The following is a 19,581-nucleotide window of genomic DNA, read 5'->3' on the forward strand; positions in this document are numbered from 1 at the left end:
ACAGCATGGACAGGGAGGGAGGCAAAAGAGGTGGGGGAGTGGCACTGTTGATCAGAGTGTCACAGCTGCAGAAAAGATGGACGCCATGGAGGGATTGTCTACAGAGTCTCTGTGGGTGGAGGTTAGGAACAGGAAGGGGTCAATAACTTTGTGCGTTTTCTATAGGCCGCCCAATGGTAACAGAGATGTTGAGGAGCAGATTGAGAAGCAGATCCTGGAAAGGTGTAATAATAACAGAGTTGTCGTGATGGGAGATTTGACTTTCCCAAATAAAGATTGGAATCTCCCTAGGGTAAGAGATTTAGATGGGGAGGAGTTTGTTAGGTGTGTTCAGGAGGGTTTCTTGACACAGTATGCGGATAAGCCTACAAGAAGAGAGGCTGTACTTGATTTGGTATTGGGAAATAAACCTTGTCAGGTGTCAGATCTCTCAGTGGGAAGAGCATTTTGGAGATGATCATAATTCTATCTCCTTTACAGTGGCATTGGAGAGAGATAGGATCAGACAAGTTAGAAAAGTGTTTAATTGGAGTAAGGGAACTATGAGGCTATCAGGCAGGAAATTGGAGGCTTAAATTGAAAAGAGGTTTTCTTAGGGAAATGTACGGAAGAAATGTGGCAAATTTTCAGGGAATATTTGTCTGGAGTTCTGCATAGCAATGTTCCAATGAGACAGGGAAGTTATGGTAGGTTACAGGAACCGTGGTGTACAAAGGCTGTAACAAATCTAGTCAAAAAGAAAAGAAAAGCTTACAAAAGGTTCAGAGAGCTAGGTAATGTTAGAGACCTAGAAGAGTATACGGCTGATAGGAAGGATCTTAAGAAGGAAATTAGGAGAGCCAGAAGGGGTCATGAGAAGGCCTTGGCAGGCAGGATTAAGGAAAACCCCAAGGCATCCTACAAGTATATGAAGAGCAAGAGGATAAGATGTAAAAGAATAAGAACTATCAAGTGTGACGGTGGGAATGTTTGTATGGAACCGGAAGAAATAGCAGAGATACTTAATGAATACTTCATTTCAGTATTCAGTATGGAAAAGGAAGTTGGTTGTAGTGCAAACTTGCAGCAGACTGAAAAGCTTGAGCATGTTGATATTAAGAAAGAGGATGTGTTGGAGCTTTTGAAAAGCATCAAGTTAGATAAGTCACCGGGATTGGATGGGATGTACCCCAGGCTACTGTGGGAGGTGAGGGAGGAGATTGCTGAGCTCTGGCAATGATCGTTGCATCATCAATGGAGACAGGAGAGGTTTCGGAGGATTGGAGGATTGCAGATGTCGTTCCTTTTTTCAAAAAAGGATTAGAGAGAGCTCTGGAAATTATAGACCAGTGAATTTAACCTCAGTGGTTGGTAAACTGATGGAGAAGATCCTGAGAGGCAGGATTTATGAACATTTGGAGAGGTATAATATGATTAAGATTAGTCAGCATGGCTTTGTCAAAGCAGACAGTGTATCATGCCTTACGAGCCTGATTGAATTTTTTGAAGATGTGACTAAACACGTTGATGAAGTAGATGTAGTATATATGGACTTCAGCAAGGCATTTGATAAGGTGCCCCCTGCAAGGCTTATTGAGAAAGTGAGGGGGCATGGGATCCAGGGGGACATTGCTTTGTGGATCCAGAATTGGCTTGCCCACAGAAGGCTAAGAGTGATTATAGATGGGTCTTTTTCTGCATGGAGGTCTGTCACCAGTGGAGTGCCTCAGGGATCTGTTCTGGGACCCTTACTCTTTGTGATTTTTATAAATGACTTGGATGAGGAAGTGGAGGGATGGGTTGGTAAGTTTGCTGATGACTCAAAGGTTGGAGGTGTTGTGGATAGCATGGAGGGATGTCAGAAGTTGCAGCGAGACATTGATAGGAAGCAAGAATGGGTGGAGAAGTGGCAGATGGAGTTCAACCCAGATAATGTACCCTCGGGGTACATGTGCATAGCTCCCTGAAAGTTGGCACCCGGGTTGATAAGGTTGTTCAGAAGGCGTACGGTGTGTTAGCTTTTATTGGTAGAGGGATTGAATTTCGGAGCCGTGAGGTCATGTTACAACTGTACAAAACTCTGGTGCAGCCGCACCTGGAGTATTGCGTACAGTTCTGGTCGCCGCATTATAAGAAGGATGTGGAGGCATTGGAAAGGGAGCAGAGGAGGTTTACCAGGATGTTGCCTGGTATGGTGGGAAGGTCTTATGAGGAGATGCTGAGGGACTATGAAGAGAGGCTGAATAGCCTTGCAAGTGGGTTTGTACTCGTTGGAGTTTAGAAGGATGAGGGGGGATCTTATAGAGACGTATAAGATAATGAAGGGGATGGATAGGGTAGAGGTAGAGAGATTCTTCCCGCTCAGAAAGGACAGCAGGACTAGAGGACAGAGCCTCAAAATAAGGCGGGGGGGGGGGGCAATTTAGAACGGAGTTGAGGAGGAACTTCTTCACTCAAAGGGTGGTGAATCTCTGGAATTCTCTGCCCGTTGAAGTGGTGGAGGCTACCTCGCTAAATATATTTAAGACACAGGTAGATAGGTTTTTGGTAGGCAAGGGAATTAAGGGTTATGGGGAGAAAGCGGGAAAGTGGAACTGAGCCACTTCAGATCAGCCATGATCTTATTGAATGGCGGGGCAGGCTCGAAGGGCTAGATGGCCTACTCCTGCTCCTATTTCTTATGTTCTTATGACTTGAGGTTATTTTCATTGGAGAGAAGAAGGTTATGAGGTGACCTGATTGAGGCATACAAGATGATCAAAGGATTGGATAGGGTGGACAGTGAGAGCCTTTTACCTCGGATGGTGATGGCTAACTCAAGGGGACATAGCTTTAAATTAAGGGGTGGTAATTATAGGACGGATGTCAGAGGTAGGTTCTTTTCTTAGAGGATAGTAAGGTGGTCGTGGAATGCCCTGCCTGCAGCAGTTGTGGACTTGCCAACTTTAAGGGCGTTCAAACGGTCAGTGGATAGGCATATGGATAACATTGGAATAGTTTAGGTTAGAGGGTCATTAGATTGGTTCCACTGGTCGGCGCAGCTTCGAGGGCTGAAGGGCCTGTACTGCGCTGTAATGTTCTATGTTCTAAGTGAGAATTGGTTCCTTTTGGCAGAATAGGATGGCAGAATATAATATTAATGGTAGGACTCTTGGCAGTGTGGAAGATCAGAAGGATCTTGGGGTCCAAGTTCCTAGGACACTCAAAGCAGCTGCTCAGGTTGAAGCTGTGGTTAAGAAAGCGTATGGTATAGTGGCCTTCGTCAATCGAGGAATTGAGTTTAGGAGTCGAGAGATAACGTTGCAGCTATATAGGACCCTGGTCAGACCCCACTTGGAGTACTGTGCTCAGTTCTGGTTGCCTCATTACAGGAAGGATGTGGAAGCCATAGAACGGGTGCAGAGGAGATTTACAAGGATGTTGCCTGGATTGGGTTGCTTGCCTTATGAGGATAGGTTGAGGGAGCTCGGCCTTTTCTCCTTGGAGGGATGAGGGGTGACGATAGAGGTGGAAAAGATGTTGAGAGGTATTGATCGAGTGGATAGTCAGAGGCTTTTTCCCAGGGCTGAAATGGTTGCCACAAGAGGACAAGGGTTTAAGGTGCTGGAGAGTAGGTACGGAGGAGATGTCAGAGATAAATTTTTCACTCGGAAAGTGGTGGGTGCGTGGAATGGGCTGCCGGCAACGGTGGTGGAGGCAAATTCGATATGATCTTTTAAGAGACTTTTAGATAAGTACGTGGAACTTAGTGAGACAGAGGGTTATAGGTAAGCCTAGTAATCTCTAAGGTAGGGACATGTTTGGCATAACTTTGTGGGCCGAAGGGCCTGTATTGTGCTGTAGTTTTTCTGTGTTTCTATGTTTCTGTTTTCTTTACCTGCTTGGTGCAGGATTTTGAGTGTGACCTGTAAATTTGTGTATTTTTCTAATGATTCAGCTGCAGCTTTTTGGGCTACCTCAAGGTTGCTGACCGCAAGCTGCGTCTCTAGGTAAGCCTTTTCACACTCGGCCTGGGACTAGCCCATGTGCAATAAATTCACCTGGTTTTTATCATTTTTTTTAATGTTCTATCAGTATATTAATAAAAGATAAATTAAGGAAAAACTGGGACCTATTAGAGATGAAGAATGGAATTTGTGGGAAGGGTTTTAAATAAATATTTTGTCTTCATGTTTATAAAGGAAAGGGATGATGCAGATTCAGTAATCCAGTGGGAACACTGTGAAATATTGGATGGGATAATCATAAAAAGAGAAAATATTCGAAGGGCTAGAATCCTTGATAAGTCACAAAGGTCAGATGGATTGTTTCTGAGGTTGCTGAAGTTCAGGAAGGAGATTGCAGATGCTCTGAGGATGATTTTCCAATCATCACAAGATACAGGGGAAGTACAAACGTAGTTCCATTGTTTAAAAAGGAATTGAAGGAAATGCCAAATAATTATACATCAGTTAGTCTTGCATCAGTGGTGGGCAAATTAGTAGAATCAATCCTAAGAGAGAGGATTAACTGTCACATAGAAAGGCATGGACTTTCAGGAATGTTCAATATGGATCTGTTAAAGGAAGTATTGCCTCTTAAGCTTGGTTGAATTATTTGAGGAAATAACAAGGAGGACTGATGATGGTAGTGCAATGGATGTTGTATTCGTGGATTTTTAGCAAGTGTTTGATATGATCCCACATGGCAGATTGGTTAAAAATCTAAAAGCCCATAAGATGCTCATGGGTAATGTGGCAAATTGGATCAAAAGTTGACTTAGTAACAGAAAACAAAGGGGAATGATCACTGGATGCCCTTGCAAGTGGAAAGTTGTTTCAAGTGGTGTTCCACAGGGGTTCGTGTTGAGGCTGTATAACATGAACTTATACAATAAAGACAGGTTGCACCTGAACTGGAGGGAACCAATATCCTGGCTGGGAGGTTTGTTAGTATAGTTTCTGAGGAATGTGGAGGAACAGAGAGATCTTGGGGTTCATATCCACATATCTCTGAAGGTTGCCACTCAAGTGGATAGAGCCGTGAAGAAGGCTTATAGTGTGTTGGCGTTTATTAACAGGGGTTTGAGTTTAAGAGCCATGGGGTTATGCTGCAACTATACAGGACCTTGGTGAGACCACATTTGGAACATTGTGTTCAGTTCTGGTCACCTCACTATAAGAAGGATGTAGAAGCATTGGAGAGAATGCAGAGGAGATTTACCAGGATGCTCCCTGGTTTGGAGGGTAGGTCTTATGAGGAAAGGTTGAGGGAGCTGGGGCTTTTCTCTTTGGAGTGGAGTAGGATAAGAGGTGACTTAACAGAGGTTTATAAGATAACGAGAGGGATTGATAGAGTGGATGTGCAGAGACTATTTTCTCGGGTGGATGTAGCTGTTACTAGGGGGCATAACTATAAGTTTCATGGTGAGAGATATAGGAGGGATGTCCGAGGTAGATTCTTCACTCAGAGAGTGGTTGGGGTGTGAAATAGACTGCCTGATGTGATAGTGGAGTCGGACACTTTAGAAGCTTTCAAACGGTTATTGGATAGGCACATGGAGCACACCAGAATGATAGGGAGTGGGATAGCTTGATCTTGGGATTGGACATAGCTCGGCACAACATTGAGGGTCGAAGGGCCTGTACTGTGCTGTAATATTCTATGTTCTATGGGTGGGTTTAAACTAATGTGGCAGGAGGGTGGGAATCAGAAGACTAGGCCAGCAAGTTTAGAAACTGGGGATGACCATGGTACCAAGGCCAGGTTGCCGAAGAGGAAGAGCAGGCTGGGGAAGGTCGAACTCAGTGGGCCCAGAGGTCTGGAGTGCATCTGCTTCAATGCAAAAAGTGTAACATGTAAGACATGAACTTAGAGCCTTGATTCTTGTGCAGAACTTGGATGTGGTTGCAATAATGGAGATTTGGTTAAAAGAGGGACGGGACTAACAGCTAAATATTCCAGGATATAAGTGTTTTAGGTGAGATGGTGGGGGAGTTGCAATACTGGTTAGGGAACATATTACAACTCTACAGAGGAAGGACACTTTGGAAAAATCATGTAATGAAACACTGTGGGTAGAACTCAGAAACAGCAAGGGGGCAGTCACTATGATGGGACTGTACTACAGGTCTCCTAACAGCCCACAGGAAGTTGAAGAATGGATATAGAACATAGAACATTACAGCGCGGAACAGGCCCTTCGGCCCACAATGTTGCGCCGACCAGTCTTATTTTTTAAAAAAAACATTGACCCACTAATCTAAACCAATCCCTTTTCGTCCATAAACCTATCCACCAATCTCTTAAACGCCCCCAAACTAGGCGCATTACAACTGCAGCAGGCAGGGCATTCCAGTCCCTCACCACCCTCTGGGTAAAGAACCTGCCCCTGACATCCGTCCTATAACTACCCCCCCTTAATTTAAAGCCATGCCCCCTCGTGCTAGCTTTCTCCATCCGAGGAAACAGGCTATCACCATCCACCCTATCTAAACCTCTAATCATCTTATATGTTTCTATAAGATCCCCTCTTAGCCGCCTTCTTTCCAGTGAAAACAACCCCAAATCCCTCAGTCTCTCCTCATAGGACCTCCCCTGCACACCAGGCAACATCCTGGTAAACCTCTTCTGCACCCTCTCCAAAGCCTCCACATCCTTCCTGTAATGTGGGGACCAGAACTGCACACAGTACTCTAAGTGCGGCCGCACCAGAGTTGTGTACAGTTGCAACATGACGCTGCGACTCCTAAATTCAATCCCCCTACCAATAAACGCCAAGACACCGTACGCCTTCTTAACAACCTTATCTACTTGATTCCCAACTTTCAGGGATCTATGTACACATACACCTAGATCCCTCTGCTCCTCCACTCTATTCAATATATATATAAGCATAATATATATATATTCAATATATGTAAGCAGATTGTGGACAGATGTAGAAGTATTAGGGTTGTTGTAGTGGGAAACTTTAATTTTCCTCATATTGACTGGAATCCCTTAGGGCTAGGGTCTGGATGGTGAGGAATTTGTTAAGTGTGTCGTAAGAACATAAGAAATAGGAGCAGGAGTAGGCCATCTAGCCCTTTGAGCCTGCCCCGCCATTCAATAAGATCATGGCTGATCTGTCGTGGCTCAGTTCCACATTCCCACCCTCTCCCCATAACCCTTAATCCCCTCTCTGATCAAAAACCCATCAACCCGCGTCTTAAAAATATTTAGCGAGGTAGCCTCCACCACTTCAACGGGCAGAGAATTCCAGAGATTCACCACCCTTTGAGTGAAGAAGTTCCTCCTCAACTCCGTTCTAAACCGCACCCCCCTTTATCTTGAGGCTGTGCCCCCTAGTCCTACTATCCTTTCTGAGCGGGAAGAGTCTCTCCACCTCTATCCTATCCATCCCATTCATCATCTTATACGTCTCAATGAGATCTCCCCTCATTCTTCTAAACTCTAACGAGTACAAGCCTAATTTATTCAGCCTCTCCTCATAGCTCAACCCCCTCAACTCCGGTATCAGCCTAGTAAACCTCCTCTGCACTCCCTCCAAGGCCAAAATATCCTTGCGTAAGTACGGTGCCCAAAAAGTATGGTGTCCAGGAAGGTTTTTTTGGAATGATACATGGATAGATGGACTAGAAAGGAGGTTATACTGGACCTAATACTAGGAAATGAACCCGCCCAGGTCATCAAAGTTGTAGTGGGGCAGCATATGGCAAACTGATCACAATTCCGTAAACTTTGGATACTGATACTGGAAAAGGATAAATGTTGTCCTAGGGTTAATGTGCTAAATTGGGGGAAGGCTAACTACAACCAGATGAGGCAGGATTTGGAGAATGTTGTTTGGGCGCCGCTGTTTGAGGATAAATCCACATTTGGCATCTGGGAGTCTTTTAAGGAGCAGTTGATCTGAGTGCAGGACAGGCATGTGCCAATGAAAATGAAAGATAGAAAGGCAGGATACTGGAATTCTGACCAGAGAAGTTGCGAGTCAAAAGAAAAAGGATGCATACATGAGGTCTAGGCAACTAAAAACAGACGAAGCATTTGAAGAATATAGGTAAAGTAGAAAAGTGCTCAAACAATTTCACAGTAACTTCATTGCAGTGTACAAGTAAGCCTTACTTGTCACTGATAAATAAATGTTAATTTTTTTACTTTCCAGGGAGTTGGAGAGCAAAAAGAAACGTCCTTGGCAGACAGGATTAAGGAGAATCCCGAGGCATTTTATACATCTATTAGGAACAAGAGGGTAGCTAGAGAAAGAGTTAGTCCACTCGAGGGCAAAGGAGGGAAATTATGCATAGAACCAAAGGAAGTGGATAAGGTCCTTAATGCATCGGTATTCACAAAGGAGAGGGACACATCAATTAATGGTGTCTTGGAGGGGCTTGTAAACCCTTTAGAACAAGTCATCATTAAGAGGGAGGAAGTGTTAGATGAATGAAAAGCACTAAGGTAGACAAATACCCGGAGCCAGATGGCATCTTTCCCAGATTACTGAGGGAGACGAGAAGTAAAATTGCTGGGCCTCGAATAGAAATCTTTGTTTCCTTGTTGGCCACTGGTGAGGTCCCAGAGGTTTGGAGGATTGCCAATGTTGTTCCATTATTTAAGAAGGGTAGCAGAGATAACCTGGATAATTATAGGCTAGTGAGCTTGATTTCAGTGATAGTGAAATTGTTGGAGAAGATTCTTAGAGATAGGATCTAAAGTTAAGTTAAAGTTTATTTATTAGTCACAAGTAGGCTTACATTAACACTGGAATGAAGTTTCTGTGAAATTTCCCTAGTTGCCACATTCCAGCACCCGTTCGGCTCAGAGCACGTCTTCCATACTGTGGGAGGAAACCAGAGCACTCGGAGCACACAGACACGGGGAGAATGTGCAAACTCCACGTAAACAGTGACCCAAGCCAGGAATTGAACCTGAGTTGCTGGTGCTGTGAGGCTGCAGTGCTAACCACTGTGCCATCATGCTGCCACCAATATGCATTTGAACTGAATGGTCTTGACAGCAAGAGACAGCATAGTTTTGAATGAGGCAGGTCATATCTCACTAAGTTAATTGAGTTTTTTGAGGAGATGACAAAAATGATTGATGAGGGAAGGACCGTGGATGTTGTCTACACGGACTTTCGTAAAGCATTTTAAAGCATTTGACAAGGTACCTCGTGGCAGGCTGGTGCAAAAGACTAAATCACACGGGATCAGGGCTGAACTGGCTAGATGGAATCAGAACTGGCTTGGCCACAGAAGGTAGAGTAGAGGTGGAAGGGTATTTTTCTGTTTGGAGGTCTGTAACTCGTGGTGTTCCACAGGGATTAGTGCTGGGACCTTTGCTGTTTGTAATATATGTAAATGACTTGAAGAAAACATAGCTGCTCTGATTAGCAAGTTTGCGGATGATACTAAGATTGGTGGAGTTGCGGATAGTGATGAAGATTGTCAGAGAATACAGCAAGATATAAATAGGCTGGAAAATTGGGTGGAAATGGAATTGGCAGATGGAATTTAATTTGGACAAATGTGAGGTGATGCATTTTGGTAAATCCAATTCAGGTGGGAGCTATAAAATAAATGACAGAACCATCAGGAGCATAGACACAGAGATATCTGAGTGTGCAGGTCCACAGATCCTTAAAAATGGCAGCACAGGTGGAAAAGGTGGTGAAGAAAGCATATGGCATGCTTGCCTTTATGGGACAGGGCAATGAGTATAAAAGTTATACAGTTGTATGAAATGTTGGTGAGGCCACGATTGGAAGACTGTTCAGTTCTGGTCACTACACTACCAGAAGGACGTGAAGGCTTTGGAGAGAGTACAGAAATGGTTTATCAGGATGTTGTCTGGTATGGAGTGTATTAGTTATGAGGAGAGATTGAATAAACACAATCCATTATTCTCCCTGGAAAGATGGAGGCTGAGGAGCGACCTGATAGAAGTTTATAAAGTTATGAGAGGTACATATAGGGTGAACAGTTAGAAGCTTTTTCCCGGGGCAGAAATGACAGCTACGAGGGACACAAATTCAAAGTACGCGGGTGGGGGGAAGGTTCAATGGAGTTCTGTGGGGGAAGTTTTTTTTTATACAGAATGGTGTGGCCTGGAATGCACTGCCAAATAAGGTGGTTGAGGAGATTCGTTAGTGACATTTAAAACTTATCTGGATAGACACATAGACTAGGAATAGAAGGATACAAGTGATTGGTCGAGTTAGGACAACATGATCAGTGCAAGCTTGGAGGGCCAAAAGGCTTATTCCTGTGTTGTACTGTTATTAATGTTTTGATCTTTATATCAACGATTTGGATGTGAATGTGGTTGTGGGGAGGGGCTATGATTGGGAAAATTTGCAGATGACACAAAGATTAGCCATGTAGCGGGTAATGTAGAATTTATCGATGGGTTGGTGGAGTAGGCGATAAAGTGAGAGATGGATTTTAACATACGAAGTGTGAGTATTTAGGAGGTCAAACAGCTGCAGGGATATATAATAAATGGGCAAATACGAAGAAGGGTACATGATGTGAGAGAGCTTGGCGTACAAGTACACAGGTCCCTAAGAGCAGCAGTTCAAGTTGACAAGGTTGTAAAGTAGGCATGTGAAGTGCTGTCTTTCATTGGCACATGAATGTGAAAGTATGAATATGAAATGTAAGGATATAATGATGGAATCGTATCAAATACTAGTGAGGCCACAACTGAATATTGCATGCAGTTCTGGAATGCAGAGGAGGTTTACAAGAATGTTGCCAAGTGCAATTGGAAAATCATCCTCAGAGCATCTGCCACCCCCTCCCTGAACCTTAGCAAGCTTGGAAGCAGTCCAATTAGGAGGAGAACAAAGAGCAAAGAAAATTACAGCACAGGAACAGGCCCTTCGGCCCTCCAAGCCTGCACCGACCATGCTGCCCGACTTAACTAAAGCCCCCTACCCTTTCAGGGACCATATCCCTCTATTCCCATCCTATTCATGTATTTGTTGAGGCGCCCCTTAAAAGTCAGTACCATATCTGCTTCCACTACCTCCCCGGCAACAGGTTCCAGGCATCCATTACTTTGTCTAAAAATCAGCCTCGTACATTTCCTTTAAACCTTACCTCTCGCACCTTACACCTGTGTCCTCCAGTAATTGACTCTTACATCCTGGGAAAAAGTTTCTGACTATCCACTCTGTCCATGCCTCTTGTAGACTTCTATCAAGTCTCCCCTCAAACTCCATTGTTCCAGTGAGAACAAACCAAGTTTCTCCAACCTCTCCTCATAGCTAATGCCTTCCATGCCAGGCAACATCCTGGTAAATCTTTTCTATACTGCCTCCACATCCTTCTGATAGTGTGGCGAGCAGAATTAAACAATATATTCCAAGTGTGGCCTAACTTAGGTTCTATAAAACTGCAATGTGACTTGCCAATTTTTAAACTCAGTGCCCTGGCCGATGAAGGCACGCCGATGAAGGCAAGCATGCCTTATGCCTTCTTCACTACCTTCTTCACCTGCATTGCCACTTTCAGTGACCTCTGTGCCTGTATACCCAGATCTCTTTGCCTATCAATACTCTTAAGGGTTCTGACATTTACTGTATATTTCCTATCTGTATTAAACCTCCCAAACTGCATTACCTCACATTTGTCCGGATTAAACTCCATCTGCCATCTCTCCACCCAAGTCTCCAACTGATCTATAACCTGCTGTATCCCCTGATGATCCTCCTTGCGATCCGCAAATCCACCAATCTTTGTGTTGACCGCAAACTTACTAATCGAACCAGTTACATTTTCCTCCAGATCATTTATATACATTTACCAGGAAAGTGGATGAAGGGAAGGCAGTGGATGTTGTCTACATGGACTTCAGTAAGGCCTTTGACAAGGTCCTTCCTAACTAAGTTAGTTAGGAAGGTTCAATCGCTAGGTATGCATGGAGAGGTAGTAAATTGGATTAAACATTGGCTCAATGGAAGAAGCCAGAGAGTGGTATTGGAGGATTGCTTCTCCGAGTGGAGGCCTGTGACTAGTGGTGTGCCACAGGGATCAGTGCTGGGTCCATTGTTGTTTGTCATCCATATCAATGATCTGGATGATAATGTGGTAAATTGGATCAGCAAATTTGCTGATGATACAAGGATTGCAGGTGTAGTGGACAGTGAGGAAGGTTTTCAAAGATGGCAGAGGGATTTGGACCAGCTAAAAAATGGGCTGAAAAATGGCAGATGGAGTTTAATGCAGACAAGTGTGAGGTATTGCACTTTGGAAGGACAAACCAAGGTAGAGCATACATGGTAAATGGTAGGACGCTGAAGAGTGCAGTAGAACAGTGGGACCTGGTAATACAGATATATAATTCCCTAAAAGTGGCGTCACAGATAGGGTTGTAAAGAGTGCTTTTGGAACATTGGCCTTTATAAATCAAAGTATTGAGTATAAGAGTTGGAATGTTATGGTGAGGTTCTATAAGACATTGATGAGCCGAATTTAGAGTATTGTGTGCAGATTTGGTCACCTGATTACAGGAAGGGATATTAATAAGTTTGAAAGAATGCAGAGAAGGTTTACAAGGATGTTGCCAGGACTTGAGAAACTGAGTTACAGAGAAAGATTGAATGGGTTAAGACTTTATTCCCTGGAGCATAGAAGAATGAGGGGAGATTTGATAGAGGTATATAAAATTATGATGGGTATAGGTAGAGTGAATGCAAGCAGGATTTTTCCACTGAGGCTAGGGGAGAAGAAAACTAGAGGACATGGGTTAAGAGTGAAGGGGGAAAAGTTTAAAGGGAATATGGCCGGGGGGGCTTCACACAGAGAGTGGTGGGAGTGTGGAATGAGCTGCCAGATGAAGTGGTGGAAGTGGGCTCACTTTTAACATTTAAGAAAAACTTGGACAGGTACATGGATGAGAGGGGTGTGGAGGGATATGATCCAGGTTCAGGTCAGTGGGACTAGGCAGAAAAATGGTTTGGCACAGCCAAGAAGGGCCAAAAGGCCTGTTTCTTTGCTATAATGTTCTATGGTCCTAAAGGAAATAGGAATGACTTCGGTAATTATAGGTCAATTAGTCTTACTTAAGTGGTTGGTAAGTTAATGGAAGGGGCCCTGAGGGATAGGATTTATGACCATTTGGAAAAATGCAGCTTTGTCCGGGATTGTCAGCATGGTTTTGTGAGGGGTAAATCCTGCCTCACAAATTTGATTGAATTTTTTGAGGAATTTTTTCTACTTGTCTATAACAAACTGGAACCGTAGGGATCTCAGAGTCACAGAATACAGTGCAGAAGGGGCTCTCTGGCCATTGCTTCTGCACCGCTGAAGAAATATCCTGATCTGCCTATCTAATCCCTCTTGCCAGCATTTGGCCCATAGCCTTTAATGTTATGGCATGCCAAGTACTCATCCAGGTACTTTTTAAAGGATGTGAGACATCCTGCCTCCACCACCCGCTCAGTACATTCCAGACCATCATCATCCTCCTTAGTAAAAACGTTTTTCTTCAAATCCCCCCTTAACTTCCCACTTTTAACTTGTGTCCTCTCATAGTTGACCCTTCAACTAAGGGGAGCAGCTGCTCCCTCATAATTTTGAACACCTAAATTAGGCCACTCCTCAGCCTTCTCTGGACCATTGAAAACAACCCAAGCCTATCCAACTTTTATAATTTAAATGTTCCATCCCAGGCAGCATCCTGGCAAACCTCCTCTGTATCCCCTCCATTGCATTCACATCCTTTCTATGATGTGACCACCAGAACTGCACACAGTACTCCAGCTGTGGCCTCACCAAAATTCTATACAACTCAAAGAGAACAAAGAAAATTACAGCACAGGAACAAGCCCTTCAGCCCTCCAAACTTGCACTGAATTAGTTACCTGACTTAACTAAAACCCTCTTCCCTTCTGGGGATCATATCCCTCTATTCCTATCCTATTCATGTATTTGTCAAGATGCCACTTAAAAGTCACTATTGTATCCACCTCCACTACCTTCCCTGGCAACGAGTTCCAGGCATCCACCCTCTATGTAAACAAAAAATCTGCCTCGTACATCTCCTTTCAACTTTGCCTCCCGCACCTTAAACCTATGCCCCCTAGTAATTGACTCTTCCACTCTGGGAAAAAGCTTCTGACTATCCACTCTGTCCATGCCTCTCACAATCTTGTAGACTTCTATCAGGTCACCCCTCAACCTCCATTGTTCCAGTGAGAACAAATCTAGTTTCTCCAACCTCTTCTCATAGCTGATGTTCTCCATACCAGGCAACATCCTGGTAAATCTTTTCTGTACCCTCTCCAAAGCCTCCACATCCTTCTGTTAGTGTGGCAACCAGAATTGAACTCTATATTCCAAGTGCGGCCTAACTAAGGTTCGCAAGATGACTTGTCAATTTTTAAACTGGTTGCCCTGGCCGATGTAGACAAGCATGCCATATGTCTTCTTGACTACCTTCTCCACTTGCATTGCCACTTTCAGTGACCTGTGTACCTACACACTCAGTCCCTTTGCCTATCAATACTCCTAAGGGTTCTGCCATTTGCTGTATATTTCCTATTTGGATTAGACTTTCCAAAATGCGTTACCTCACATTTGTCCAGATTAAGTTCCATCTGCCACCTCTCCGCTCAAGTCTCCAACTGATCTATATCCTGTTCCATCTGCCACCTCTCCGCTCAAGTCTCCAACTGATCTTTGTCCTCCATCATGACTTCTGGATAAAAGTAAATTACTGTGGATGCTGGAATCTGAAACCAAAAGAGAAAATGCTGGAAAATCTCAGCAGGCCTAGCAGCATCTGTAAGGAGAGGAAAGAGCTGACGTTTTGAGTCCAGAAGATGCTTTGACAAAAGGTAGTCGGGACTCGAAACGTCAGCTCTTTTTAGGTGGGGGCCTATAAACACTCCCAGCAATGTGGCTGCCCCCTTTATATTCTTAAGTTCTACTTACAAAGCTTGTTGCCTGTGTGGAGTTTGCACGTTCTCCCTGTGTCTGCATGGGTTTCTTCTGGGTGTTCCCACAGTCCAAAGATGTGCAGATTAGGACGATAAGCTACGCTAAATTAACTCTAGTATCAGGAGGATTAGCAGGGTAAATACGAGGGGAGCGGAAATATGGCCTGAGTGGGATTAAAACAGACAGCAAAACCTTCTGTAAGTATATGAGGAGGAAGAGAGTAGCTGAAGTGAATATTGTCCTCTTGGAAGATGAGGCTGGGGGGTTAATAGTGGGGAGTGCAGAAATGGCTGAGACACTAAATCAATATTTTGCCTCAGTTTGCATGGTGGAGAACATGAGTACCATCCCAATAGTAATAGAAAATGCAGAGGTTATAGAGAGGGAGGAGGAAAAAAACTACTTAGCGCACTGTCGGGATTGTAGGCGGCCAAGTCCCCAGATCCTGATGGCCTACATCCTAGGGCTTAAAGGAAATGGCATTGGAAATAGTGGATCTGTTGGTTTCAATATTCTGAAATTCCTTAGATGCAGGAAAGGTTCCAGTGAATTGGAAAAACGCTAATTCAGAAAGGGAGGGAGCAAAATATAGGAAACTATAGGCCAATTAGTTTAACATCTGTTGTTGGGAAATTCTTAAAATCCATTACAACTGAAGTAATAACAGGATACTTAGAAAGTCAAAATGTATTTCAGAGTCAGTTTGGTTTTATGAAGGGTAAATCATGTTTGACTAATATGCTCAAGTTTTTTGAAGATGTAACAGGTGAGATGGATAATGGGGGTCTGGTGGATGTAGTATGTCTGGAAGTCCAAGGCATTAGATAAGGTGTCATACAATGTTGGTTTACATGGGATTAGGGGAAATTTAATAGTTTAGATAGTGGATTAGCCAACCAATAAAAAGCAGAGAGCTGGAATAAATGGGTCTCATTCTGGTTGGTGACATGCACCTAGTAGGTCACTCCAGGGTTTGGTCATTGGGCCTCAACTATTTACCATCTATATGAATGACTTGGACGTGGGGATAGTAGGTACCATAGCCAAATTTACAGATGACACTAAAATAGGTGGGATAGAAAGTTGCAGTAATGAAATAGAAATTTACAAATGTTGTGAATAGGTTAAGTGAATAGGGCAAAAGTTGGCAGATAGAGTTTAATGTGGAAAGTATGAGGTTATCCATTTTGGTAGGGAAAACACAACGACAAATTATTATCTAAATGGAGAGAAACTATGGAATGCTTTGGTGCAGAGGGATCTGGGTGTCCTCGTGCATCAATCACAGAAAGCTAGTATACAGGTCCAGCAGGTGATAAAGGTGGCAAATGAAATCTTGGTATTTATTGCTAAAAGTATAGAAAATAAATGTAGTGAAGTGTGTGACCACTGTCCAGAGCATTAGTGAGACTGCATTTGGAATATTACGTACAGTATTTGTCCCCTTAATTGAGGAGAAATGTAGTTGCATTGGAGGTGGTTCAGAGGAGGTTGACTAGATTGCTTCAAGAGATGAGGGATTTGTCTTTCGAAGAGAGATTGGGCAATTTAGGCCTTTACTGCTTGGAGTTCAGAAGAATGAGACAAGGAACAACAGAGGTTGAGAAGCGACCTGATAGAAGTCTACAGGATTATAAGAGGCATGAACAGAATAGATAGCCGGAAACTTTTTCCCAGGTGGAAGAATCAATTACTAGGGGTCGAGGGGCAAGGTTTAAAGGAGATGTACGAGGCAGGTTTTTTTACACAGAGGGTGGTGGGTGCCTGGAACTCACTGCTGGTGGAGGCAGTGAAAGCAGATACAATCGTGACTTTTAAGGGGCGTCTTGACAAATACATGAATAGGATGGGAATGGAAGGATGTGGTCCTTGGAAGGGTAGGGGGTTTTAGTTAAGTCAGGCAGCATGGTTGGTGTAGGCTTGGAGGCCTGAAGGGCCTGTTCCTGTGCTGTAATTTTCTTGGTTCTTTGTTTTTATTCTTTGTATCTAATTGAGGTGTGCAGGATGAGAGGAATTGACAAAGTAGACGTGGAGAGGATATTTCCTCTTGACGGACAATCTAGAACAACTGGTCATAGTTTTAGGATAATGGGTGGTAGATTTAAAGCAAATTACTTCTCTTAAGGGTTGTGAGTTTGTGGAATTAAATACCTCAGAGCATTATGGATGCCGGGAGATTAAGTATATTTTTGGAAATAGTGGATGAATTTTTAATTAGTTGAAGAACTATGGTGAACGGGTAGGAGTTGAGGCTGAGATGAGATCAGCCATGATCGTATTGAATGGTGGAGCAGGCTGAAGGGGCTAAATTGCCCACTCCTCTCCTTGTTCTTGTGTTCTCATGTTCATTGCAGGAGAATTTGAAATTGTGGTTGCCAGACCACACCTGGAGTATTGCTTGCAGTTTTTTTCCTTCCTACCTGAGAAAGGGTGTATTTGCCTTAGAGGAAGTGTAGCAGAGGTTTACTGAACTGGTATTGGGGTTGGCGGGTCTGTCTTATGAGGAGAGATTGGTTCCACTGGGCCTGTATTCACTAGAACCTGGAAGACTGAATCAAATATATAAAATTCTAACAGGCTTGATTGATGAGATGCAGGAGAACATTTTTCCCTGGTTGGTGAGTCTAGAACCTGGGGACACAGTCTCAGGATATGGGGTAGACAATTTAGGACTGAGATGAGGAAAAATCTCTTCATTCAAAGGGTATGGTGGGTGCCTGGAACTCGCTGCCAGGGGAGGTCGTGGAAGCAGATATGACAGTGACTTTTAAGGGGCATCGTGACAAAGATCCTACATGAATAGGATAGGAATAGAGGGATACAGTCCCTGGAAGAATAGAGGGGTTTTAGTTCAGTCGGGCAGCACGGTTAGTGCAGGCTTGGAGGGCAGAAGGGCCTATTCCTGTGCTGTAATTTTTTTTGTGCTTTGTTCTTTGGGAGTGAACCTGCAGAATTCTCTGCCGCAGAAGGCTGTGGAGGCCAAGTCACTGAATGTATTGAAAAAAAAGCTAAATAATGTTTTTGCTTTTCATGGCATCAGGGGAGAAAACGAGAATCTGGTGTTGAGATAGCAGATAAGCCACGATCGTATTGAATGACAGCAAAGCAGGCTCAAAGGGCCGAATGGCATATTCCCGTTCCTAGTTTCTATGAATGGGTCTAGAATTTGGTGGCATATATGACAGCGTATGATGTAACCTGAGAAGATTGTATTGAATGTAACTTTAGTCCAATGATTATAGATATTTTGTTTCTTTTTTACATTGACGTTTTGTTGATCTGTTCTTCGCAGGATAGCACCAATGCGATTATATACGCTCTCAAAGAGGCATTTTGTTTTGGTGTTTGTCGTATTCTTCATCTGTTTTGGGCTGATAGTTTTAATTGGAATAGCTGGTAAGTACAAAAGTACGGAACTTGAATTTTATACACCATATCAAGACACTAATTGTTAACAAAGCTCAAATCATATCTTTATGAAAAGGGATTTTGCCTTCCGAGATGTGATCATTTTTCTGCACGTAGTGATAGATCGTTTCTGAAATTTGATTTTGAAACATGTGGTGACATTGAACATTTTCTTTATGTCTATCCATAATTGCCCTGAAAGAATTGAGTGAACAATGACCACTTTGTGTTTTTACAACAATCTGGTAGCTTTCATGTCATTTTCTTTTTGTGTCAGTCTGCAAATTACCTGACATTGTCTCTGTCAACAACTTCAGCCATAGTGCAAGCTCACATTTGTGTGTGTGTATTGTGTGCATTTTGGGTACAATCCAGAAAATATTTCTTGTACATCCAAAAGAAACCCCAAATTTTCTGAAAACCAAGATGTGTAATCCGGCATAAAGGCAGGAAGTACTGGAAATACTCAGCAGGTCTGGCAGTGGAGAGAGAAACAGTGTAAACATTTCAAGTCCAATATGATCCTCTTCAAAATCTATATGATCAGGCATAGACACACGATGAACTGAATTTTTTTAACTATTAAGATTCACACGGTTTAAAAACATTGGATTACCACTATAAATTTTTGAACCCTTCAACTGGGAGATCATTAACATTCAAACAAACCATGTAGTATAAATCTAAATTATTGAAAAATAAAATTAAATAGAAACAAAAATGAACACAGCTGAATTCAATTCAGTTGCAAAATGCTCTCAAATTATTTATTCCTTTCAATGTCATAAAATTTCTAAAGGTTTTGTAACCTGTGATGATGTGTACCTTTTTGTGCGGAGAGTGGTGTCAAATTTATTGGAGTTTGCATGACCCAATCCACAGAGAGGCAATTGTTTGACAGTTGAAATTGACTGTTGGAGTCGGGGAGTCACTGAGTTCACAAGCTTTCTTGCTGTCCTGTGTATGTAGTTGCTTTTCCCAAATAAATCACCTGGTCATTTATCTTTTGTTAGTCAATTTCTTGCAGTTATTACATTTGGCCATGACGTAAAGCAAAGCTTTTTTCTGTCATCTGCTACACGTTGGAAGAACAGACCTTGAATTGTAACTCTGTTAAGAAATAATACTGCAATAACTTGAGTGCCAATATGTCTTTAGTTGGAAAGTTGGAACCGTTTGACCCTGAAATAGAGCAGTGGATCCAATATATGGGGCATCTCCGATTTAATTTTTAGGGCCAATGAAATTGGGACAGAGGAAAAGC

The 19,581-nt window shown here is 43.1% G+C and overlaps 1 protein-coding gene across 3 annotated transcripts in view; it reads left to right on the plus strand.

The window, feature by feature from the left end:
- tmem181 (transmembrane protein 181) overlaps positions 1-19,581 on the plus strand; it is a 214,792-nt gene that overhangs the window by 30,026 nt on the left and 165,185 nt on the right. For 2 of the 3 annotated variants that reach the window (XM_080200317.1, XM_080200319.1), the window contains exon 2: positions 18,202-18,305. In XM_080200317.1, coding sequence (XP_080056443.1) covers positions 18,202-18,305 — 104 coding nt within the window. Of the gene's footprint in view, positions 1-3,916; positions 3,969-18,201; positions 18,306-19,581 lie in introns of all 3 variants that reach the window. The other variant, XM_080200318.1, reaches the window with a different exon arrangement.

Source organism: Carcharhinus amblyrhynchos, chromosome 12, assembly GCF_965287045.1.
Source record: "Carcharhinus amblyrhynchos chromosome 12, sCarAmb.v2.hapA, whole genome shotgun sequence".
Taxonomy (NCBI): Eukaryota; Metazoa; Chordata; class Chondrichthyes; order Carcharhiniformes; family Carcharhinidae; genus Carcharhinus; species Carcharhinus amblyrhynchos.